Source organism: Hypanus sabinus, chromosome 4, assembly GCF_030144855.1.
Source record: "Hypanus sabinus isolate sHypSab1 chromosome 4, sHypSab1.hap1, whole genome shotgun sequence".
In the NCBI taxonomy this organism is placed as follows: domain Eukaryota; kingdom Metazoa; phylum Chordata; class Chondrichthyes; order Myliobatiformes; family Dasyatidae; genus Hypanus; species Hypanus sabinus.
The window spans coordinates 113,302,337-113,328,767 of record NC_082709.1 but is presented as its reverse complement, the minus strand read 5'-3'; the positions used below and the strand labels follow the sequence as shown (position 1 = coordinate 113,328,767).

At 43.5% G+C, this 26,431-nt stretch overlaps 1 protein-coding gene across 12 annotated transcripts in view; it reads right to left on the bottom strand.

Annotated features, from left to right (window-relative positions):
- Positions 1 to 26,431, bottom strand: part of LOC132393113 (protein Shroom2-like) — a 241,546-nt gene that overhangs the window by 58,094 nt on the left and 157,021 nt on the right. For 6 of the 12 annotated variants that reach the window (XM_059967930.1, XM_059967931.1, XM_059967934.1 and 3 more), the window contains one exon: positions 6,335 to 6,466. The exons of 1 other annotated variant lie outside the window; for it this stretch is intronic. In XM_059967930.1, coding sequence (XP_059823913.1) covers positions 6,335 to 6,466 — 132 coding nt within the window. Of the gene's footprint in view, positions 1 to 6,334; positions 6,467 to 13,058; positions 13,160 to 16,591; positions 16,859 to 26,431 lie in introns of those variants that run through there. 5 more of the 12 variants (XM_059967932.1, XM_059967936.1, XM_059967933.1 and 2 more) reach the window with 4 other exon arrangements.

Genomic DNA, 26,431 nt, shown 5'->3' with positions numbered 1-26,431 from the left:
AGTATCCACTCAACCACTTGTACCACATCCGGGATCCCCTTCTGGGTAGATATGCCAAGCGTCCAAGCCTAGACCAACCCTGGCATGCCGGGCACTTGTACCACCTCAAGGTAAGGTCCACACGCTGCAGACCCCACCTAGTACGTGTAGTCCCATCAAACACCCCTGCCTCGTAATGGTTCACAACCCTCCGAGAGAGTGATGTAACCATGCCAGCGCTAGCTACTGTAGAGCTTGGTGAGGTATCTCTGCCCATTAAGAAATAACGTAACTTTCCTCCATTTCCTTGTCTCAATGCTCTGGTCTAGACTGTGAGCGCTTTTCTCGGGACAATAACGGGACAGCAACTCACAAAGCTCCAAGGAGAATGTCACCCTGATTCTGTTAAAAAATAGTACAAATAAATTGGAAGAGGAGTTTTGATTTTTATTATATTAACAATTTACAAAACACATTGATAGAAAGGCCCCAAAAACCTGGATTTGTTATAAAGTGACCAAAATTAGAAGGCATGCTGGGAAGGGCGGCTACTCAAAAGCAACGAGGCTCGAGCAGACTCTGGTTCCTGGCGCAGTTCCTCTTTAAGACAACAGAAGAGAGGATGCCACTCTGGTTTAAAAATTTGTGTATGGAAACATGGCTTTCGACTCCTAATACCCTCTACCCTGCTGACAAACAAACGGCGTCTGGAAAAATAAACTGGAGGAGCTCAGAGCAAGATTGCTGCACCAGAAGGACATTTAAAGTTTATTTGTTTTACAGTGACTTGGATATCAACCTCCACCTCCCCCATTCTGGACGCAGTGATACAGCACGCTGGCTTCATGATTCATCACCAAGATGAAACTGCTGAGTCTTTCAAAGGCATAGGAGGTGGTGTATGCCTTGTGATCAACTCCTCATGGTGTACAAAAGTGGCAGGACTATCCTAATCCTGCTCAGCCAACCTCAGACATCTTGTGATCAAGTGATCATTTTATCTGCCGCGGGAGTTTTCAGCCATCATCGTGGTCCCACCTCAGGCCCGTGTCAAACAAGCTCTCAAGGAGCTGAGCAACGTAATCAACAGGCATGAAGTAGCACATCCTGATGCTTTCCTCGTCATTTCTGGGGGATTTCCAGCCAGCTTGAAAAAGTCTCTAAATCATTTTCACCAATGTATCACTTGTGGAACCCGAGGAATCAACACACTGACTATCATCCACAGCACTGACTGTGCTATTCCACGCCCACACTTTGGACAGTCTGATCACCTGGCTGTACTTCTACTTCCTGAGTACAGAGACTGAAGACCGCACAGCCAGAAGTGAGGACAAGGGAGACACAAGAGCACTTACAGGATTGCTTTGAATCGGTGGACTGGATTGTATTCGGGGATTCATCTTCGAGTCTGAATAAGTATGCCACAGTTGTCACTGACTTCATTAAAACCTGTATGGATAAGCGTGTCCCTACAAAAAGGAAAACTCTGATTTTAAACCTCTGCTGCCTTGCAGACATACCCACCCGTGGGAAAGACTTCGGGAGTAAACCCCAAGGAAGAAATCCGGAGCTGGGGTCCCTAAGGCAGTTTGATGTCCCTGCCCTCTGTGACGACACTGGTGCCAAGCTGTATTGGTGCTTGCCCTTCCCTTGGACTGCATCAGTGACGTGGAGATGGGGAACCACCACACGGGCAACAGCCGGTTCTTCAAATCTTCCCACCCAGGCTTGCGCCCTGGCGAGCACACAGTCCACCAGAGGCGCAAACCCATGTATCAACGGCTGCCTACTGCTACAAGAACTTACTGTACATATCTGAATCAAAAGCCCTGGATGAACCAGGTAGTCTGCTGGGGTTAGATCTGGTGATTCAAGACTATATAAGAAGGTCAGGTATGTCTTACAGAGGGCTACCTCAAGAGCAAAGGAACAATTCTGAATGAGGTTGGAGGCAGAATGTTAACTGGGTAACCCTATGATCTCTGTCTTGGAGGCCGACCTCAGATTGCCTTTCAAGACAATGTGCCCTCACAAGGCAACAAGCCCTGATGAAGTACCTGGTAAGGCTCTGAAAACTTGTGCCAACCAACTGGCACATTTGTTCAAAGATATTTTCCATTACTAATTTCTACAGTCAGAAGTTTCCACCAGTCAGTCCTGACGAAGGGTCTTGGCCCGAAACACTGACTGCTCGTTTCTACGGATGCTGTCCGACCTGCTGAGTTCCTCCAGCTTGTTGTACGAGAAGTTTCCACCTGCTTCAAAAGGGCAATGATTATTCCAGTGTCCAAGAAGAGCAGGGTGAGCTGCCTTAATGACTATTGCCCAGTGGCACTCACATCTACAGGGATGAAGTACTCTGAGAGGCTGGTCAAGGCCAGAACCAACTCCTACCTCAGCACGGACTTGGATCCATTGTAGCTTACCCATCACCACAAAAGGTCTACAGCGGATGCAATCTCATTGGCTCTTCACACAGCCTTGGATCACCTGGACAATACTAATACTTATGTCAGGGTGCTGATATTTAACTACAGCTCAGCATTTAACATCATCGCTCCTACAGTTCTGATTGAAAAGCTCCAGAACCTGCGACTCTGTATCTGCCTCTGCAATGGGATCCTCAACTTCCTAACCAGAAGACCACAATCTGTACAGATCAGAAATAACATCCTCACCTTGCTTACCTTCAACACTGTTGCACCTCAGGGATGTGTGCTTAGCCCATTGCTTTACTCTCGCTATATCCATGGCTGTGTTGCTAGGCATAGCTCAAATGCCATCTATAAATTTGCTGAAGACACAACGACTGTTGGCCGAATTTCAGATGGTGAAGCCAAGGCGTACAGCAGTGAGATATATCAGCTGGTTGAGTGGTGTCACTGCAATAACCTTAGCTTCAACACCAGTAAGACCAAGGAATTGACTGTGGACTTCAGAAAGGGTAAGAGGAGGGATCACACACCAGTCCTCATTGAGGGATCAGCAGTGGAAAGAGTGAGCAGTTTCAAGTTCCCAAGTGTCAACATCTCTGAGAATTTATCCTGTGCCCAACACATGACGCAGTTACAAAGAAAGCACGTCAGCGGCTATATTTCATGAGGAGCTTGAGGAGGCTTGGTATCTCACCAAAGACACTCAGACATTTCTACAGCTGCACCATTCCGACTGGCTGCAGCACCGTCTGGTATGGGGGGGGGGGGGGGGGGGGCGCTATTGCAGAGGATCAGAAGCTGCAGAAAGTTGTGAACTCAGTCAGCTCATTGACGGGCACCGGCCTCCGTAGTGTCCAGGACATCCTCAAGGAGCGATGCCTCAGAAAGGGAGCAGGAACAGAGACCTCAGTGATTCAGGAACAGCTTCTTTCCCTCTGCCATCTGATTTCTGAACAGTGCATGAACCATTAATACTACCTCATTACCTTTTTGCACTTCTTATTTAATTTAACTAATATATATGAAAATATTTACTGTAATTCTCAGCTTTATTATTATGTATTGCATCGTACTGTTGCAATAAGTAAAAACAAATTTCACGATATATGCCGGTGATATTAAACCTGATTCTGAGGTTGCTCAGGCTTAAGCGATCAGATAAAACTAGAAGTGCTTCAGACTGTTGGTTAAGAGGTGTCCAAATGTGATAAGGATGCTGAGACTAAGTACCCACAAGGAGATATAACAAAGATTCAAGATAAGGCAGCTTTCGAACAGGACCTGTAATCCTTGTACATGAGCAAGCTCCACTTCATCTGCTGAAAAAAATAACTCTCTTGTCCTCCCTTGTGGAAAAATGTTCTGAAGGTAGCATTTAATAATGAAGTTGATGAACGTGAATAAAGTCTGTGATGTAGGATGGCTTCAGAGCCTTGCTTAGTTCTCATCTCTCAAACCCAAAGGGGTAGAGGATAAGCAACCATCTACAGCTGAGCAAAGCCAACACTCATCCAAGGAAAGTCACCAGTGGAAGTTTCAGCTTTATTCAAGGGAACATAAACAGTTTTACAGGCAACTGAAGACAAAGGTCCAAGGACCTCAAGAACTGATGGTAGACAGTGAGAGTGTAAGATCTTGCCAATATCCATGATGTGTGTGAACCGATCAGTGCTGTAAAACCACCAAGTGCCCAGCAAAGCTTGAGACCGGGATAGAGCGGCAGTCACCTCCAGCGGAGAGAAACATAAAGGCCTTCTCAACCACATATCTACCCCTGACATGAGCACCCTGAACTCTACACTTCAGCAGCCTAACTGGGGCAATCGTGCTGCCATTACTGACCAATAATAAGTTGATCATCCTTTAAAAAAAAACAGGCTTTGGGAACAGACACCACTTAAGTCCTAAATTGTACATGTGGAAAGGTGCAATTACAAATCCACAATCTCTCTTTCCGCATCTGGCACGAGAAGGATAAACCTCAGGGGGTCTCAGAGATGTGTTAATGGTGCTCATCTTCAAGAAAAGAGACAAGTCTGACTGTGGTAACTACAAAGAGACCTCTCTACAGACTGCCACAGGGGAAGTCATTGTCTGAACCCTCACTCAACCACCTGCCCCTAAATCACAGTGCAGAATCCATCCGTCGAGAACAGGACCTTTTTGAGCTTTGTCATGTAACAGCTCTGAGGAAAATCCATGGTGTAGCACCAGCCACAATACTTGGCACTCTTAGACCTCACTGAAGATTTTGACTTCATGAACTGGGACAGACAGAAATTCTTCTCTACTTTATCTTTGCTCCACAGTGGCATGCAAGCCTTTATACTAACCAACAGGTCTGCAACAGAGCCAATCTCAGTGAAGACTGGTGTTAAACAACTTTTCAATCCTGCACCCCAGATCCAATTAATTTCAGAATTAACCGGAAACTCTTCCACATAAAGTGTATACTCCAGAGGCAGGGCCAACCGAACTCAGGAGCCATGGTACACTTATGCACATACTCAGTAACCGATCTCCAAGATATCATCCACTCCTTCGCTGAAACGTGAGAGGATCTATGCTCAATATCTGCAAGAAAGATATACTCCACAAACTTGCTCCCATGGTATCACGCTGCCCTCAATAAAAAAAAAGTTAATGGCAAAATCCTGAACAAGTTGGACCACTTCCCGATCCTCAAAAGTCACCAGAATGATAAAATTCTCCACTGACAGAGCTATTGGTTGATGAGGTAAATGGTATTGGAAGGAGAAGACCTCAGACATGGCATAAAAATGATGGTCTATCGTGACCCCTGCCTTCTGATATGCTTCAGAAACCTGGACTAACTACAATAGGTAATTCAAGGCAGTGGAAGGTAACACCAGTACTGACTTTACAAAACTCTCCAGCTTCACTGGAACGGTGGGGGAATCAACACCAGCATCTTCTTCCAAGCTAACAAGCCTTCAGTCATCTCCACTGGACAGATCAAGGTATTTGCACAGCTGGCACCAGTCTTCTGATACATACATTTTGTTCCAGCCTCTGCCTTGGAAGGCTATCAGATGATTAAGCACAAGCTTAAATAAGTCTAATAACCCCACTGACACTTGGGAACCTCCAGCACGTGACCACTGAAAGAAGAGAAGGAGATTTCATAATTGGATTGGAATTCTCAAAGATAGACAATGAGAACTGTGGAGGAGGGTACCCACCACCTTACACGCTATCTTCATCCCTATCCATCAGCCAACTTATTCCCCATCAGTGGAAGAACCTATGATTCCCCCATTGGCCCCAGCTGCTCCCTCAGAACCCACAAAATCAGACAGGAAGCAAGTCATCCCCGATCCAGAGGAATTGGCTAAGTACGTGAGAGCCAAGTAATGCCAAATGGAGGATTCTTGGAGCTAAAGGGCAAAACATTTAAAATGTGGTACAGTAGTATTGTGGATAAGTTCAGTGACTATCATCAAGATGTGGACCAACGATCTAGACAATGAGCTCCAATGGAACCAGTGCAGCCGGGGAATTTCTATTGATGATTAGATAAATTACAATAAATACTGGCACTGATAATGATTATCAAACATCTACTAGTTTGTTGTTGGGAAAACAAATTGATCACTAATGTCCTTTAGGTGATGAAACTTGCCATCCTCACCTAGTCTTGCTTTAACGTGATTCCAGATCCACAGCACTGAGATTAAATCAAAAACGGCCCTCTGATCTGGTTCTGTGAGACACTCAGCTCAGGAGGATCTAGGGATGGACAACAAATATGGCGTGTTCTCCATCTCTCCTGCCTTTCAGTTCCACTGATCACTGCTTCAACAAAAACAAACTTATCCCAAAGCCCAACAAAGGATTCCGTCCCGTTTTGGTGGAGCTGACCCTAGTACAGAAATAGGGCAGAGCATGGCACTCACGTGGTGTGGTACCTCGAGTGCCAGGAGGAACACACTCCGCTAGAAGATAGCTGCATTGTGGCCGGATCCTGAGGGCCGTCGGTGAACTTGGTAGAATGCCAAGAGTGAGGCCGAACAACTGGCTCATTCCGCCTGAAACAAAACAAAAGCACAGGCAAATAAAATTGGACACGGACTACAGAGAACTTAACCCCGTTGCTTTGATGAAAGGGTCTGTTGCTTTCAATAAAATACCCTGCCACCTACAGACCCAGCACTTCAACCTGTTAAAGACAAAAGCCACCAATCAATATATAGCCAGTCACACTTCAAAGAATGACCTGGTTTAATAAAACGAGAGCCCTTTTCTTCTGTTCCAGTTGTGTTCTTCCTTGTAAAAATTGTGTATATTTTATTCTCCATTTATGCTTTACTTGCGAACGCCAGTGGTACTGATGAAAGTGAGTTTTTCATTGCACCTTTGCATTTCTGCATATGAAAATAAATTTCAACTTTTGGACTTTAGACCAAACCTGCAAGGACAGGCAGCACCATCTGCTGTGGAAATGAGTCTCTTTTCCCACTATTTCTCATGCAAGACTTCATCGAACTTTGTCTACACTCACTTTAATTCAGGATGCCACAATCCCTTTAAAGTGCTCAGCACCACAGAACAGAACTCTGTGAATACAAAGGAAGGCCTATCTCCACAGCCCTTCATGACTTGTTGCTTTACACACATGCAGTGTACTGACACTAGCACAAAGAATCAATTTTCACCTGACATGTCTAACACCAGTGACATTAGCCATGTACGAGCACTATACTGACCTTTGGTCAGGGTAGAATAAGGAGGTACCCAACTCCATACAAGTAACACATTTTAAAATAGGCAAAATGGTGAAGTTAAACAGCAAGTAGCTAGCATCCTCTCTCTCTCTCTCTCTCAGATTAGCCGAGATGAGTTTTATTTGTAACTCTCGCCATCAAAGGCTAACTGAACCAAAGGGCTTATGTTCTAGTGTAGATGAAGGCTCTCTAATGTTTTTCATTCGATTAAATGGCTATCGTGTTACCGGTCCCACTTACAGCATCTGCACTTAAAAGACATCATGTTACAGTCAGAGAGTTGAATTTCAACAGTAATTGTAATGTTCCATATGCACGTGTTAACATAAGTAGTTTGACATCAGGAAGGGGAGGCGGGGAGGGAGGTGTTGGACTGTTCCCCACTCTCTTGATCCTTAACATCTAATGAGCCTGAATCCAGATGAAATGGTAAAACGATCTACCAAGAGATAAGGTTTTGAAAGTTCATAGATTGAGCTCCATTCTAGCTTGTGCATGTTTCACTTTCGAGGGTTTCACTGGAGCTTGTGAGTATCCCAAACACCTGACTTCAGTGGGAACCTACAGTCCACCCCCGGAAAATCACCCCCGGAAAATCCCCCCCTCCCAAACTCATGCTTCACAACAGCACATCAAAAAAAAAGGCAAGTTCAAGTTTCAAATTACATTTATCATCAAAGGATGTGGAAATTATACAACCTTGCTTACTCACAGGTAACCACAAAGCAAAAGACCCAAAAGAACCCAAATTAAAGAAATAAATAAAAATAAAAGACCAACTCTCAATGTACAGGAGAAAGAAAAAAACGCAAGTCTTGCAAACAGTTGAAGCAAACAACAGCTTTCCAAACTAAAAATGAATCCTCAGATTTGAACTCCAGAGCAGCCAGGCTTAGGCCCAAAGCCTCAATTTTCAGTTCATCGTATTAGCCGGCAGGGAGCACAGCATCCAGTTCTTGGATAGTTTCACAGCAGCACATAGCAACAGGAATAAGCCACTGATGTCCTTGCACTAGTCGTAGGATGGGGGCCACCTATTCAATCCCTCAAACCTGTATCTTCATCCAATTAGACCATGCCTGATGTGCATCTTGTTTACCTTGCTGGTTTTGAACTTCTTAGCAGCATGGGCCAAACAACATCTTTCCCAGTGCTGAGATTTGAAATTTATCCTCAGCTCAGCAGCTTATTGAGGAGATTTTCCAGTTCCTTCTATCATCAATGTGAGAACATCCATTCTTGTATCAGCTTTCAAAGGTCAAACTCTAGTTTTAAGTTTATGGATGTGAAGCCTCTCTCAATTCTATTATCTAACAATCATCCTGAACATCTTGATTTGATTGCTTCTAATCTGTCCTGCTTTGCAGAATATAAGGCTTGACTGTCTTCATGATTTAACCCTTTCACTAGGGTATCACTTCCATGGCCCTCCAGTTTACCACATTAATAAATGGAAGTGTGTCAAATACAACGTGTGACATAAAAATTACAACAGGGACTAGATCACGCACTCAGCGACTTCCTTTGTCACTGGTAAAACAGACCAACTGGTCTTCAGGATACTCAAAGGTAGGGATTGTCTTACAGCAGGGTCTCTGGATAAAAGTAAAACAAGGACAGCAGAAGGATTCAAAAGTAGACGGGATACTGAATAGTCCGAGAAAGGACAGAAAGTCGTTGTTTCCTTCGGCTAATAGGGGTCCTGATAGCAACCTATCCTGGGCTCAGCATGTAAATGCAAGTGTGAAGAAAGCACGTCAGTACCTCTATTTCCTTAGGAGTCTGCAAAGATACAGCATGACATTTAAAACTCTGATAAACTTCTATAAATGTGTGGTGGAGAGTATATTGACTGGCTGCATCACAACCTGGTATGGAAACACCAATGCCCTTGAATGGAAAATGCTACAAAAAAATAGTAGATATGGCCCTGTCCATCACAAGTAAAGCCCCCCGCAACATTGAGTGCAGCTACAAGCAGCACTGTCGCAGGAAAGCAGCATCCATCATCAGGGACCCTACCACTTAGGTCTGTTATGTCCTTTGCCCCTCCTTTTTGAGAATCGCAAGATCACTATTAAGTCAGGTCAGGAGACCCAGGAAATGAGAGAAAGACATGCAGAATCCACAAAGAGTTTGGAATGTGTCCTGGCCTCCAAAAGGCGGAACCACTGATAACGGCTATTGTCTCTTGGAGACGGAATTGTGTATTGAATACTGTACGATTCATCGAAGCCCCCAGGCAATGAACCAAGGGGGTTTGGTGGAGGGATTGCATCATCCCAACCTGATTGACATCTGAGACCCTGTGAGTCAGGATAAAAGAGAGCCTGGAGAACAGCCCCTTCAGACGCACCAGAAGAAATGCTAGAACTGCTGTAACAGCACAATAGCGAAAGCCAGTGGAAAAGCCCACGTGCGTCCTTTTCCATTTGCCTCGGAATTGGTGGGTCTTTACCACGGAAGCACGGCTTTAGCTAACCACAAATGGGAAATCAGCCCCAACGACTCTCGAAGGATTGACATCATAAAAGGAATGGGCAAGTTAAACCTTCGTCTTTCTCTCCAACCAAAAAGCTGCAGCTTGAATGAACTTGAGTGACTTTTATATTTCCATCGGACAATACATTATCCCCTAGACAACGATAGAGCTATTTCTTATTGATTATTATTATACCCGCGCTTTTAGATTTAGTATTGACGACGTATATTATCTGTATGTTGGCATTGATATTATTTTTGTGTATTTTTATCAATAAATACTGTTGAAAATAGTACCATCAGACTTCAACGGACCTCTCTATCTTTGCTGGTAAGTGACCCAGTTACGGGGTACGTAACAGGTCATGCTCTCTGCTGCCATCAGGAAATAAGTACAGGAGCCTCAGGATCCACACCACCAGGTTCAGGAACAGTTATTACCCTTCAACCATCAGGCTCTTGAACCAGAGGAGATAAATTTCCTCAACTTCAATTGCCCTTTTACTGAACTGTTGCCACAACCTATGGGCTCGCTTTCAAGGACTCTTTATCTCATGTTCTTGATGTTTATTGCTAATTTATTAAATTTTTTTTGTATTTTCACAGTTTGTTGTCCATCCTTTTGGGAAAGGACTTTCATTGATTCTATTATGGTTATTGGATTTATTGAGTATGCCCATGAGAAAACTAATAAACTATATACCGTATTTAATAATATACCAATTCAATAATAAATTTACTTTGAACTTTGAGAGAGCAGGGAAATTTTCTCCACAGATGAGTTATCTAAAGCTGAGGTTAAGGAGGGTAAGGGGCTTAAGAGGGGATGAGAGGAGGGATTTTATTTCATCCAGAGGGTGGCTGGAATCTACATACTGCCTGAGTTGGTGGAGAAAGCAAATACTCCAACACTTAAAAAGCATCGGAACAAGTACTTGTATCACTAAGGCATAGAGAGCTATGGACAAGTGCTGATAGATGGGATTAGTATCGGTGGTGATTGATGGTTGCCATGGATGTAATAGGCCAAAGGACCTGTTTCCGTGCTTGGTGATTTAATATTAGAAAGTTCAAAAACTGGCTCATTGAGATACGATCCAGCTGATTTCTTAAAGGGATCTCCCCAGAGGAATCAATGTAAAGGAGGTGATAGTTGTCATTTTCACAACCCACACTGACAACTGTCTGGCTTGCTGTGGACTAGAAGGACATGAATAGGAAATTCATCAACAAGAGGGAGACCAAAATGTGTAACGACAGAAAACTGTTTTGAGCTAGGAACAAGAGACAGAAGGGCAATTCCCATTTTTCTAAAAAAAATAGGCAAACAAACATAGCACCTTGTACCTCATGTGGCCCCCGGGGCAATGTGCCCTTTTCATTACTTAGGGGTTTTCACATCCAGCTCTGCCCTAACATGTGCAGCAGCAGCAGGAGACCATACAGTGGTCCTTCCCCACAGAGAGTTAGAGTTGGCTGCACTTTGACCCAGGGCATCCGTCGGTACGTATTCCTGCACCCTGGGCTGTTCTCGTCTGCAGCTCTCCCTTAGACAATAGACATTAGGTGCAGGAGTAGACCATTCGGCCCTTCTAGCCAGCACTGCCATTCACTGTGATCATGGCTGATCATACACAATCAGTACCCTGTTCCTGCCCTCTCCCCATATCCCTTGACCCCGCCATCTATAAGAGCTCTATCTAACTCTCTCTTGAATGCATCCAGAGACGGCCTCCACTGCCTTCTGGGGCAGAGCATTCCACATATCCACCACTCTCTGGGTGAAAAAGTTTGTCCACATCACTGTTTTAAATGGCCTACCCCTTATTCTTAAACTGTGGCCTCTAGTTCTGGACTCGCCCATCAGCAGGAACATGCTTCCTGCCTCCAGCATGTCCAATCCCTTAATAATCTTATATGTTTCAATCAGATCCCCTCTCATCCTTCTAAATTCCAGTGTATACAAGCCCAGTCGCTCCAATCTTTCAACATATGACAGTCCCGCCATTCTGGGAATTAACCTTGTGAACCTACGCTGCACTCCCTCAATAGCAAGAATGTCCTTCCTCAAATTTGGAGACCAAAACTGCACACAATACTCCAGGTGGGGTCTCACCAGGGCCCTGTACAGCTGCAGAAGGACCTCTTTACTCCTATACTCAATTCCTCTTGTTATAAAGGCCAGCATGCCATTAGCTTTCTTCACTGCCTGCTGTACCTGCATGCTTGCTTTCATTGACTGATGTACAAGAACACCTAGATCTTGTTGTATTTCCCCTTTTCCTAACTTGAGTCTATTTAGATAGTAATCTGCATTCCTGTTCTTGCCACCAAAGTGGATAACCTCACATTTATCCACATTAAACGGCATCTGCCATACATTTGCCCACTCACCCAACCTGTCCAAGTCACCCTGCATTCTCATAACATCCTCCTGACATTTCACACTGCCACCCAGCTTTGTGTCATCGGCAAATTTGCTAATGTTGGGTTTTGGGCTTTGGGCCCAGAGGTATGTTTGCTGTGTGTCAGATGGTTTTGTCATTACAAACTGGGAACCTACTAGATTAAGGTTGAGTAAAGTTTTGTGTTTGTTAGGGAAACAAGCATGCCACGCCCAAAGCATGCCACCAAAAGTTCAAAGTTCAAATTAAATTTATTATCAAAGTACATCCTGTACACGTCACCATTTACAACTCTGAGATTCATTTTCTTGCAGACACTACTCGGGCTTTCCTGCCTCTCCACTATCCCTGTTGCAGACTAGTCTATAAAGGCCAATAACTTCGCATAATTATACAGTTGTATCACACATCATCAGCACCAAAGAAGCTAACTAGAATTATCTTCAATTCTTCCAGCAACTTTAGCTTGGCTACATACCCATTGCCTGTGAGGTTAATGAAGTCAAAAGTCCAGCATCCAGTGGAAAATGGAGAGATACCAGCTCTGTATCTCGACTGGCTGGATAATTGGTAACTTCTGGGTACAGTGAAACAACAGTTAATACCAACTTGTCAATGTCACTTAGGTCACAAGAAAAAGATTTTAATAAACTGTAGAGCCATATGCTAGCGCCTTTTCTATGTTGAGAACTTCTCTTTATTGATGAACATATTACTGTTAATTTTCCTTTAGTGGGCCATCCTAAGATGTACTATACTACTGCATGAGCCCAATACCACAGCTGTTCCATGCTGTTGATGTTACCGAGGAACAACAGAAGACAATCAAGATCACTTACACCACAGATACTCAACGACATCACCACAGATGAAGACAAAAGGCTAACATCAATGTAGTCAAAGACAGTGGAAGCCAGCCATTGATCAGATGGTTGGTGAGATGCACTGATGCTGGAAGGGGGCCTGCAGGATTAGGGAAGGGGAGGACTAATGGGTAGGCGTGCTGTTACCTCATAGAATTTCTCAAGATCTTCGTCAGAAAGCTCCTCGCCACATCAGCCTCAGAATTTTCTGTGCTACAATAGCCACCGTTTTGCCCTTCCTGAGGGAGCTAAACAATAAAAGGAAGAAATTCAGCCAAGTGGAAAGTTGGAGAGAAGAGGTGTGGAATATGCAGAAAGTCCTACGTTGAAGCCAAGTCCTTGGACCACTGTTCAATGAAAGGATTGAACTTGACTCTAATTGACTCAATACTTTTTCTGAATGTTGAACTGGCAAAGCAACCATTCCAACCAACACGACCATGTACCTCAGACCAGCAGTAAACACTTCCTATTCTATGTAATGGTAGACACCCCTTTCTGGTAAGTAACTTCCTGCTAAACTAAGAATAACTGGAATACAATGACACCATTATCTTTGGCTGCTCTCAAGAGCATTTCACCACTGTGGTGTACTTTCATCCATCATACTTGTCCCAACTTTTGGATTCTGATGCATTTGAGACAGGAACGTCAGGGGAATAAGAATCAATTTTCTCAAAGGAAGTGAAATGACAGCCAATATCCATCCTCTGGAATATCAAGAGCAAAACACAGACTACTGGAGGAACTCAGCAAGTCAGGCAGCTTCTATGGAAATGAATAAGCAGTTGACATTTCAAGCCGAGGCCCTTCATCAGGAAGGGGGAAGATGGTGGGGGAGAGGAAGGAGGACATGTTAGAAGGTGATAAGTGAAGCTAATAATTCTGAGTCAGTAACTGCAACCTTCTCCCTACCATACAAAACCAGTAATACATCAAGTTTTCTAAACACACCACCCCCCTCCACCACATTTTCTGTATCATACCCCAAACTTCCCTACCTGGATCTCTTTCTCAAGACTAACTCAATACGTTCCTCAATATATTTTCTTTGCCCTTCTCACTACTTTTCTAACTATAGCCGGAGCTTTTTTATATTGTATGAAAGATGAACGGGAGCAACACTGCCTAACTTTCCTAAAAAGCTTTATTCCACACTTTCACAGCTCTTTTACATTCATCTATCCACCAGGGAACAGCTCTCCTTTGATTATCTCCCAATAATCTGTGAATTGATTCCTTGGCTATTGAGTACAGAACACAAAGTATCATAACTCAACCTGATATCCTACAAAACCAAATGATCAGGAAATTGACTTCCACATAAATCATCAAATACATCCCAAATTTCCTTTTTAAAATTCCATCTGGGCATATGAGAACCTTCCCTCTGATATTCATCTATTCCCATTATATAGATGCTGGGGAAATGATTATTTTCCACTGATATCATTATATACTTCCTAGTACACACACTTACCATATCCTCAGATACCAATGTAAGATTTCTAGCAGAAACTGTTGTTAAATAGGCTTATCCGTGTAATCCTGCCATCAATCAAGCACAAACACTTCTCTTCCAGAGAGTCTTCCACCATCATCCCATTCACTTTTGTGTCACTACAACCCCATGCAGTGCTACGAGCATTAAAATCCCCACACCATATGACCCTAATTTTTCCCATTTCCACCCACACTTTCCAATATATCAGGTGTGAATCTTTTACAAGGGTTATAAAAATTTATCACCTTAACTTTGCTATCCTTTCCCTAAATTTCACCACAAGTGACCCATAAACAATCCCAATCTCCTAACTTTATGTGCAATCCCCTTTTTGACAAAGGTAGCCACTCCACTTCCATTACCGATCACATCTTACATCAACATAACTTTGTATCTTAAAACTTAGACAAGACTTCAACCAGGTTTCCTGTACACATATAACATCAGGTTTATTTGGTCTATTTTCAATAAGTTTCTTAAACTCTTGACCACTAAAAGGTTTCTGGCATACCATTGTAAGTTTAGAAAAACCTTTAACAACCCTCCTTTGAAATCTGAACATTATTTACTCCTCCTTGTAGAGTTAACTCTAGGTTGTTTTTCTGTAGCTTTTAATTAATATAACTATTTCTATCCTACTTTTAATTTGTGCTGTACAATTTACCATATCTGCCATGAAAGTGACAAACTTTAGTTTACTAACAATCAGAGATCCTTTCTTATACAGTCATGCACTTCACACACTGTATTTAAGCTACCTGTATTTTGGATATTAATAGGTCCCATGGACACTGTCCTCTGTATTTCTGCTGAGCCTTAACGTATAATATGCCCATTTCCACCCAAACAATGGTTCAATGGTTCCATTTAATATCAGAGAAAGTATACAGTATACAACCTGAAATTCTTACTCGTTGCAGACATACAGAAAGAAAAACCCAAAAAAATGACTGACAGAAAAACATTAGAATGCCAAAAGCACTGAACTTCCACAGCCTGCATAGCAGAACTATGTTTTCCTCCACACTTTAGCCTAACACCTTCTCCATGTAATCACGTTTTCCACCATATCTACCACACCAATCTTTACCCTAAAACACAACTGCTACATGATCAAACTTCTGGCGTTGAAAACATTTCAAAGGGGGCAGCACATAGACTCAAAGCATATAAGTCATTTAACCCAAATTAAACCTAACCACCTAAACTATCTGTTCTAGCCCCACCACTAAACCCTTTTCAAAGTTTAGCATCCACAACCTTTCCTTTGACTAAATTATTCTTAACTCGGTCCCTGGATACATCTAGAGGCACTCCAAAGATTTCTCCCCAAAGCCACTGTCTTCAGCCTAATTACTTGGTGTTATTACCCTCCCCAACTCCCCACTGATTTATCACATTACTTACAATCTTTACAAAACACTAAGAGTGCCCAATCTCTTAAAGGTTTTGCGCCCACAAGATCTCCTAATGTTTTTTTCAAATCCTTATTCTAATTGGATTGATATCAGAACCAGTCCACTTTCAACAAGACCTTAAACTCTTCCTTCCTTCTTTTATTTAAATCCTGCCTCCTGCCTCCATCATTGGATGACAAGACACTACAATCCTCAATCAGCCGCCTATCATCCCGTTTCCTAGAAGCCTGTCATTCACCTTCCTCCATACCACTCCTATCACTGAATACCACCTCCCGTTCGTTATGTCCATCTTCTCTGTTGCTTCCTGCCATCTCTACCTCCTTCCTGTCTAAAACTCCCAAAAGCAGACTCAGTCCTTTGCTCCAACCCTCTCATCCACAAACAACTTCTTCTTCGTCTCCGTTGGCAAACAGCTTTAAGGTGCGTTATAGACACCTTCTGAACTGGAGTATGGGTCAGGATATCTAAATCCTGTGCAAATATATTGGTATCAAATTCTAAAAAAAAAGGACCCATATTCTAAAGGAACTGTACCATATATTTAAAGCAGTAATCCTGTGATGCCTTCTACAAAATATCACTAATGTTAAATTGTCTTTTGTTCCATGATAACTTTAAAACCAACCATCCCGTCGCTTGATGATGTCATGCTCAACCATCTCTTGTTGATTACAATACTCACACCTCCCATTATTGTGTTTCTTCATTAAAAAACAACGTATCCTATCCCCAAACCTCAATTTCGATATTATCACCTCTTCTCTCCTGCTCTTTCCTGAATTCCTCGACCATCCCGCTTCTTCCTGAACATTATAAGGATGTCTTCCCGTTCTCTCTTCATCCCAATGTTTTCTCCACATTTTTTTAATTTCACTTTTAATACTGTTTTTAATTTTTCCTTTATCGTAATTTATAGGAACATCCACTTCTGCTCGTCCAGTTGCCTCCTTTGCTAATTTATCCGCTTGCTTGTTCCCTCGAATACCAACACGTGCTGGAATCCACATAAAGCATACAGAGTCCCATCATCCACAAACCTCCAGGCAGCAGCACAATGGAAGGGTCACAGCTGCGAACTGTGGTTGATAATGTATTGGGTAATTAGCCAATTGGTAGCTGCCTATAAAAAGAAGATGAGCTCAAGCAGAACTATTATTGTACAAGTGGGCAGCTGAGACTTTGGTGAGAAGTGATGGAAGCAGTAAGAGACGAAGTTGGGGTTTCTATTAATTCTGTTCCTTTGTTAATGCAATTAGACCGGTGGATGCGGCAGTCAGGGTAATAGTATACTTCTCTTGCAGGATGTGGGAAGTCAGGGATTCTTCCAGTGTCTCTGAGTACTATCTATGCTTTCCTTACAGATTGTTCTGGAGTTGGATGACCTGTTGAGTTGTCGAGGGGGTCCTGCGTAGTGAGTTCAGGGAGTTAGGTGCAAAGCTGAAGGGCAGGACCTCCAGGTTAACAATCTCAGGATTACTACCTGTGCCACGTACGAGTGAGGCAAGGAACAGAAAGATTATACAGATTAATACGTGGCTGAGAGGATGGTGCAGGAGGGAGGGCTTCAGGTTTGTAGATAATTGGGCTTTGTTCCAGGGAAGGTGGGATCTGTTCCGACGGGACAGTTTACACCTGAACTGGAGCAGTACTAACATTTTTGCAGGAAAGTTTGCTAGTGCTTCTCGGGGGGGGGGGGGCGCATGGGGGGTTTAAACTAAATTTGCAGGGGGCCGGGATCCAGAATGTGAGTGAGGATAGCGAGATGAAGAATAAAGGACTACACGGTTCCGGAATATTAAGTGTGTAGTAGAGAAAGGTGAGGTGGAACAAGTGATAAGGAGGACACATGTACAGAGGGATGGTCTGACAGAACATGGAGTTAAATGTGCAGAAAGAAGTAAATTTAGGAAGGACAACAAAATTCAAGGGGCGTTTTGCCCAATGGGAGTTCGGGGAGCTGGGTTAAGCACAATAGGCAGTGATTTAAACAGAGGAGAAATGGGCTAAAAATTCTATATCTGAATGCACGGAGTGTCAGAAATAAGGTGGATGAGCTTGAAGCTCAGGTGTGAATGGGTAACTATGATGTTGTTGGGATAACGGAGACATGGCTGCAGGAAGATCAGACCTGGGAAATGAATATACAAATGTATACGTGCTATTGTAGGGACAGAAATGTGGGCAGAGGGAGTGGGGTGGCCCTGTTGGTGAGGAATGAGATTCAGCCCTTTGCAAGGGGGGACATAGATCAGGAGAAGTAGAGTCCGTGTGGATAGAACTGAGGAACAGTAAGGCCAAAAAGACCCTAATGGGTGTTGTCCACAGGCCCCCAAACAGTAGCATGGATATTGGGTGCAAGTTGAATAGGGAGCTAACATTGGCATGTAGCAAAGGTAATGTCGCAGTTGTTATGGGGATTTCAACATGCAGGTGAACTGGGAGAATCAAGTTGGTGCTGGACCCCAGGATAGGGAGTTAGTAGAGTGCCTACGGGATGCATTCTTGGAACAGCTTGTACGAGAGCCGACCAGGGACAAGGCTATTCTGGATTTAGTGTTGTGTAATGAACAGGATTGGATAAGTGATCATGAAGTAAAGGAGCCATTAGGAGGTAGTGACCATAATATGATAAGTTTTTATCTGCAATTTGAGAAAGATAAGGGCAGATCGGAGGTGTCAGTGTTGCAGTTGAACAAAGGAGACTTTGGAGCCATGAGGGAAGAGCTGGCTAAAGTTAAATGGATGGATATCCTAGCAGAAAAGACAGTGGAACAGCAATGGCAGGTATTCTTGGGAATAATGCACAAGGAGCAAAATCAGTTCATCCCCCAGAGAAGGAACGATTCAAAGTGGGGAAAGGGGCCACAGTGGTTGACAAAGGAAGTCAGATTGCATAGCATTTTATATTAAAAAAAGTATGATAGAGCTAAGGTGAGTGGGATGACAGATGATTGGGAAGTTTTTAAGGAACAACAGAACTTAACAAAAAAGGCAATACGGGGAGAAAAAAATGAGGTACAAACGCAAGCTAGCCAGGAATATAAGGGAGGATAGCAAAAGCTTTTTTTTAGGTACGTGAAGAGAAAGAAGATAGTTAAGAACAATGTTGGGCCCTTGAAGAATGAATTGGGTGAAATTGTTATGGGAAACAGAGAAATGGCAGAAGAATTTAATAAGTACTTTAGATCTGTCTTTACTAGGGAAGACACAAGCAATCTCCCAAATGTATGGATGGGCCAAGGACATAGGGTAACAGAGGAAAGGAAACAGATTGACATTAGGAAGGAAATGGTGATGAGTAGACTGATGGGACTGAAGGCTAACAAATCCCCAGGTCCAGATGGTCTGCATCCTAGGGTACTAAAGGAGGTGGCTTTGGAAATTGCGGATGCATTGGTAATCATTTTCCAATGTCCCTTAGATTCAGGATCAGTTCCTGAGGATTGGAGATTGGCTAATGTTATCCCACTTTTTAAGAAAGGAAGAAGGGAGAAAACAGAACTATCGTCCTGTCAGCCTAACATCAGTAGTTGGGAAGATGCTAGAGTCCATTATTAAAGATGAAATAGTGGCATACCTAGATAGCAGTGATAGGATTGGGCTGAGCCAGCATGGATTTACCGAGGGTAAATCATGCTTGACTAATCTGTTGGAGTTTTTCGAGGATGTAACCAGGAAGTTAGACAGGGGAGATCCAGTGGATGTAGTCTACCTCAATTTTCAGAAGGCATTTGATAAGGTCCCACATAGGAGATTGGTGGGTAAAATCAAAGCTCATGGCATTGGGGGGGAAGACATTGACATGGATGGAAAACTGGTTGGTAGATAGAAAGCAAAGGGTAGCGGTGAATGGGTGTTTCTCGGAATGGCAGGTGGTGACTAGTGGGGTGCCATGGGGCTCGGTATTAGGACCACAGCTGTTCACCATTTACGTTAACGATTTGGATGAAAGTATTGAAAATAACATCAGCAAATTTGCTGATGATACTAAGCTGGGTGGCAGTGTGACATGTGATGAGGATGTTAGGAGAATTCAGGGTGACTTGGATAGGCTGGGTGAGTGGGCAGATACTTGGCAGATGACGTTTAATGTGAATAAGTGTGAGGTTATCCACTTTGGGAGTAAGAACAGAAAGGCAGATTATTATTTGAATGGTGTAGAGTTAGGTAAGGGAGAAATACAAAGAAATCTAGGAGTCCTTGTTCATCAGTCACTGAAGGTGAATGAGCAAGTGCAGCAGGCAGTGAAGAAGGCTAACGGAATGTTGGACTTTATTACAAAGGGAATTGAGTACGAGAGCAAGGAAATCCTCTTGCATTTGTACAGGGCCCTGGTGAGACCAAACCTGGAGTACTGTGTACAGTTTTGGTCTCCAGGGTTAAGGAAGGACATCCTGGCTGTAGAGGAAGTGCAGCATAGATTCACGAAGTTAATTCCTGGGATGTCCAAACTGTCTTACGCAGAGAGGTTACAGAGACTGGGCTTGTACACTCTGGAATTAAGGAGATTGAGAGGGGATCTGATTGAAACATATAAGATTATTAAGGGATTGGACAAGATAGAGGCAGGAAATATGTTCCAGATGCTGGGAGAGTCCAGTACCAGAGGCCATGGTTTAAGAATAAGGGGTAGGTCATTTAGGACAGAGTTAAGGAAAAACTTCTTCTCCCAGAGAGTTGTGGGGGTGTGGAATGCACTGCCTCATGCTTTCAAGAAGGAGCTAGATAGGTATCTTGTGGATAAGGGAATCAAGGGATATGGGGACAAGGCAGGAACCGGGTATTGATAGTGGACGATCAGCCATAATCTCAGAATGGCGGTGCAGGCTCAAAGGGCCAAATGGTCTACTTCTGCACCTATTGTCTATTTGGAAGACTGAAGGGTTAACTAATAGAGGTTACTGGGATAGAGTTACTGTTGGCATGTGGCCTAGTGGATAAGGCATCGGTCTAGTGATCTGAAGGTCACTGGCTTGAACCTCAGCTGAGGTAGCGTGTTGTGTCCTTGAGCAAGGCACTTAACCACACATTGTTCTGCAACGACACCAGTGCCAAGCTGCTTGGGTCCTAGCACCCTTCCATTGGACAACATCAGTGATGTGGAGAGGGGAAGGCTTGCAGCTTGGGCAACTGCCGGTCTCCCATACAACCCTGCCCAGGCCTGTGCCCTGGAAACCTTCCAAGGCACAAATCCATGATCTCATGAGACTAACGGATGCCTATATAGTTACATCTAAGTTGCGGAATGCAGGTAGTTGAGTCTCTGTCAGAAGAGGGAAAAGGCAGTGCAGTGTACCTCAGTCCTCGCTAACAAGTATAGTGTTGAGGAGACAATATAGTAGGTGGAAAGCCAGTGAAGTCTCTGGTGCTGAATGTGGATCTTTTCCTGAAAGGAAGCCGGGGGGAGGGGGGGGGGAGAGGAGAAAGAGATGAGCAGTATTGATGGGAGATTCATTAGTTAGGGCTGCAGACAGGAGGTTTTGTGGATGAGAATGAGATTCTCAGAGTTATGTTGCCTCCCAGCTGCCAGGTTCCTATAGCTAGGATTGAGACCATAGCATTCGTACAGAGGTTGTAGATCACAGTGGTACCAATAACGTGTGTGGGAGAAGTGATGAGGCCCAACAAAGTGAGCTCAGGGAGTTTGGTGCAAGTTTAAAGATAAGACCACCAGAGATCGCAGGTTGGCTATCTGTGCCACATGCTCAGAAGGAAAGAATTATGAAGGTTGTGCAGTTTAACATGTGGCTTAAAAAAATGGTGTAGGGCTGAAGCCTTGAAATGTTTGGACCATTGAGCGGGTGCAACATGCACCTGACCTGAAAGAAAACCAATATCCTTGTGCTTCAACTAGAGTTGTAAGTGTTGGGAAACAGTGGCTGCGGAGAAACTGGATGCTAAAACTACAAGCAAAGACTGAAAGTGAAAGGTTGGGTATGGTGGGACTAATGTTCTGAGTTATTTCAATGCAAGGAGTATTGTACCAGGTAATGCAGATGAATTCAGGGCATTAATCTGTATGTAGAGTTGTGATGTTATAGCCATTAGTGACATGGTTGCAGGAGAGGTAGGATTATCCAGGATGTTCTATTATAGACCTTCCAATAGTCATTGGGATTTGGAGGAGCATGTTCGTAGAGTTAACAGATTAGTAGGAAATGCCAAGTTGTGATGGTAGGTGACCCTGCCCCGCCTTTTTTTAGAGATATAAGATTTGGGGAGGGGAGATAATAGATAATTTTTTTTTGTATCTGCAGTTACTTGGTAAGCAGTCTCGAACTGAGGTGAAAGTACCATATTGGATTACAAGAGGTGCTTGCTCTTCAGGGACAGGGAGTTTTGAACTTCCAGGTGTATAGACTCTCCCACTATAGGAAACTTCCTCTCCACATCTACTCTGTGTCCTCTGGTCCTATACTCTCCCACTACAGGAAACATCCTCTCCACATCCACTCTATCTGGGCCTTTTGAATACTGAAAGGTTTCAATGAGATTCTTCTGCTTCTGCCCCCCCACACCCCCTTCCCTGGCTCCAGTGAGTATATACCCAAAGCCATCAAATATTCCTCGCGTTAACCCTTTCATTCCTGAACTCATTCTCATGACCTTCCTCTGGACTTTCCAATGCCAGCACATATTATAGATAATGGGCCCAAAACTACTCACAATAGTCCAAGTGCAGACGGACCAATGCTTTAAAAAACTCAGCATTACATCCTTGCTTTTATATTGCAGTCCAAGCGAAATGAGTGCTAACATTTCATTTGCCTTTCTTACCACTGACACAATCTGTAAGTTAAACTTTAGGGTATCCTGCATGAAGACTCCCAAGACTCTTTGCACCTCTGATTTATGAGTTTTCTCCCTGTTTAGAAAATGGCCTTTGCCTTTATTCCTTCGACCACACATTACATTCCATCGGCCAGTTTACTCATTCTCCCAATCTGTCCATGTTCTTCTGCAGTCTCCCTGCTTCCTCAATACTAGTTGCCCCCATCTATCTTTGTATTGTCTGCAAACCTGGCCACAAGGCCATCAATTCTGTCATCCAAATCATTGACATATAATGTGAAAAGAAGTAGACTCAATACTATCACCGGCAGCCAACAAGAATAGGCCCCTTTATTCTGACTACAGTCGGCCCTCCTTATCGACAAGGGATCCGTTCCAGGACCCTTCGCGGATACCAAAATTTGCAGGTGCTCAAGTCCCTTCAACCTGTCTCAATGCGGTGGATCTTAGGACCCAGCAGGACCCCAGACCTTATTTAACCTGTCTCAGTGCGGTGGACATTAGGACCTAGTGGCAGAGATCTGAATCCACAATGCTTCTGTTCACGAAAATAATCATAATCACGATTGAAAATAATGTGGAAATAATAAAGTAATCGGAAAGAGGTGAAATGCCATTGCTCATTAGAAAAGCGTTAGGCTGCAGTCGGTCAACGATCAGAACAATTTTAATGGATAAAGTAAGAAAGGCTCTGCCCCGATGAAAGCTACAATTATTACTAAGCAACGCAGTGGTTTAATTATTGGGTTTTGGGGTTTTGATCCTCGCATCAACCTGGCATGGTGGAAAGCACCCTCAATAGTGGTCTGTCACTGGATCGAACTCGGGAAGAAGTTCCCAAGCCCGGCGCTGAAACATTCTTAAGTGTTTTATATGCATAGAAAAGTAAAATGTATGCTGTATACTAAGACAAACATTTGACTAACTGATGCTAAATAATACCGGATGTACCTGTTCCGACTTACTTAGTAAGAGAACTTCCGATTTTTTTTAAAATCCCGATCCACGCACATCCGCCCGTATGCTTTAAATCATCTCTAGATTACTTACAATACCTAATACAATGTAAATGCTATGTAAAATAGTTGTTATACTGCATTGTTTAGGGAATAATGACAAGAAAAAAAAGTCTGTACAAGCTCGAACAGCAAGTGCTGGAAGAGCACTTCCGGGTTTTCTCGATTCGCGGTTGGTTGAATTCGCGGATAAGGAGGGCTAACTGTATTTGCCTCCTGCCGATCTTTAACCATGCTAATATCTTTCCTGTAATACCATTGTTTCTAATCTTGTTAAGTAGCCTTGTGTGCAGCACTTTATCGAATGTCTTAGAAAAATCTAAGTAAACCACATCCACTGATTCTCCTTTGTCAAGCCTGCCTGTTACCTCCTCAAAGAATTCCAACAGATTTGTCAGGCAAGATTTCCCTTTAAAGAAGCCATGCTGACCTTGGCCTATTTTATCATGTGCCTTCAATTACCTTGAAATTTCATCCTTAATAATGGACTCCTGCAACTTCCCAAACACTAAGTCAGGCTAACTAGTTCATAATTTCCTTTTTCTCGGGTCTCTCCATTGAAGAGTAGAGTGATATTTGCAACTTTCCAGTCCTCCAGAACCTGTTTCTTGAAAGACCATTACGAAAGCCTCTATAGTCTCTTCAGCTACCTTTCAGACCGTGGAGTGTTGTTAATCTGATCCCGGTAACTTGTCTACCTTCAAACTCTCTACATCTGGCTTAAAAATATTCAAAGCCTGTTTCCACTATGCTTGAGGAAATTCTAAAGACACTCAAACTTCAGTGAAAAGATTTCACCTCACCCTGTTCTGAAACAGCAGGGACTGGTTCTTCCACCTTTTCAGCCTAGTCTGCCATTCCTCAAGATCAAGATCGACCTTTCACCTTGTCACCATTTTCTGCAGTATCTCCTCAGCTCTCCTTGCCTCCTTTGTCCACGAGTCACTCCCCTCATCTTCCTCCTGGCACTTATCCCTGCAAGTGCAACAAATGCTGCACCTATCCCTACACCAACTCCCTCTCCACTATTCAGGTCCTCAAAGGGATCTTTCAGGTGAGGTGACAAGTTGTCTGTTGAAATTTCCTATTGCATCTGGTGCTGTCAGTGTGGCCTCTATATCGTAGACCCAACATAAATTGGGAGACTGCTTCGAAAAGCACCTTTGTTCCATCCAGCACAAAAGGCATGTTACTTAATTTCACTTCCCATTCTGATGTATCTGTTACTGTCACAATGACGCCACACTTGGGTTGGAGGAGCAACACCTCATAGTCCATTGGGATAGCCTCCAACACCATGGCATGAACATCAATTTCTCTTAGTAATTTCTCACCCCTCTCCACTTTTTCCATCTCCCATCCTGCTTCCCTTCTCATCTCACCTGCCCAACCCTTTGGCCCACTGAGTCCTGACAAAGGGTCTCAGCCCGAAATGTTGACAGCACTTCTCCCTATGTCTGCTGCGTTCCACCAGCATCTTGTGTGTGTCCTTTGGCCATCTTCCTTTTCTTTCATGGTCTGTTCTCTCCTATCAGATTCCTCCTTCAGTCTGTTTATCTCTTCCACCTATTACCTTCCAGCTTCTTTATCATCCTCCCCCACCCACCCAGCTTCCCCCTCGCCTCTCCTTGCTTATCACCTACCAGCTTGAACTCCTTTCCCCTCCCCTACCCCTTCCCTTCCCAATCCTCATGAAGGATCTCAGCTCAATGTCATCTGTTTGTTTCCCCCTCCATAGATGCTGACTGACTTGCTGAGGTTCTCCAGTAGTTTGTGTACTACTCAACATTTCCAGCATCTGCAGAATTTCTGCTTTTTATCCTTGGAGTCAGCCTAGCAATTTAACATGAGCACATTTTTTTTTGATAAAGACACAAAAACTGTACAATATTCTAGATGTCCTCCCATAATTGCAGTAAGGCATCTTTACCCCTGTACTCAGTCTCATAAACCTTCCTCATCCCTTACTACACCCACATGTTCGCCATCAGTGAGTGCATTTTTTTTCTTTCGAAAGACTGGAAATGTTGATGTTCATTTAGAAAGTACTGTTTTCCTGTTTTGTGCACCAAAGTAGCTATTGTCTTCTCACCCATTTACTCAGCTTGCTATGCTCCCTCAAAACTGCTATCCTCTCCTTTGCAACCTAGCCTAATTTTCCATCAATAAAAATGGAATCTGACAGGATGCCAACTAGAAAAATCTGTCTGTACCCACTTCATGCTTTGTCTGATAACCACATTCAGCCCTTCAGTATCCTAGTCCCAACTCCATGTGTTCTAATCTTGTTCACCAGGACTAGGAACGTGCAAAAATCCAAATGCACTTTGACCACCAGTTTCCAGAGCTCCTTGAGTTCCAGTAAACTAGTCTGATGTGACATCCCATTCATGCCTTGTTCTATTTAGACCACACGTAGGCAAGCATGGAGTTCAAATTGGCGTAAAGGTCAGCGCAGATTCAATGGGCTGAAGTGTCTGACCCTGTGCTGTACTGTTCCATGTTCGAACTCCACACTGTATTATTCTTTAAAGTGCTTATTAAATTCATAAATTGGTAAACTATTTTTAAACAACACCACCACCCCCCCATTCTAGATTCTCCCACAAGAGGAATCCTCTCACCAGTCACCCTACCAAAACTGAGTCATTGCGTTTATACAGCAGGAAACAAGGTCCTCAGTCCAACTGGTCCAAGCTGACCACAGAGCTATCTAAACTAGTCCCTTTTGTGTCCCATTTCCCCTTAAATCTTTCCTACCCATACGTTGTCTCATTTTTACTGTAT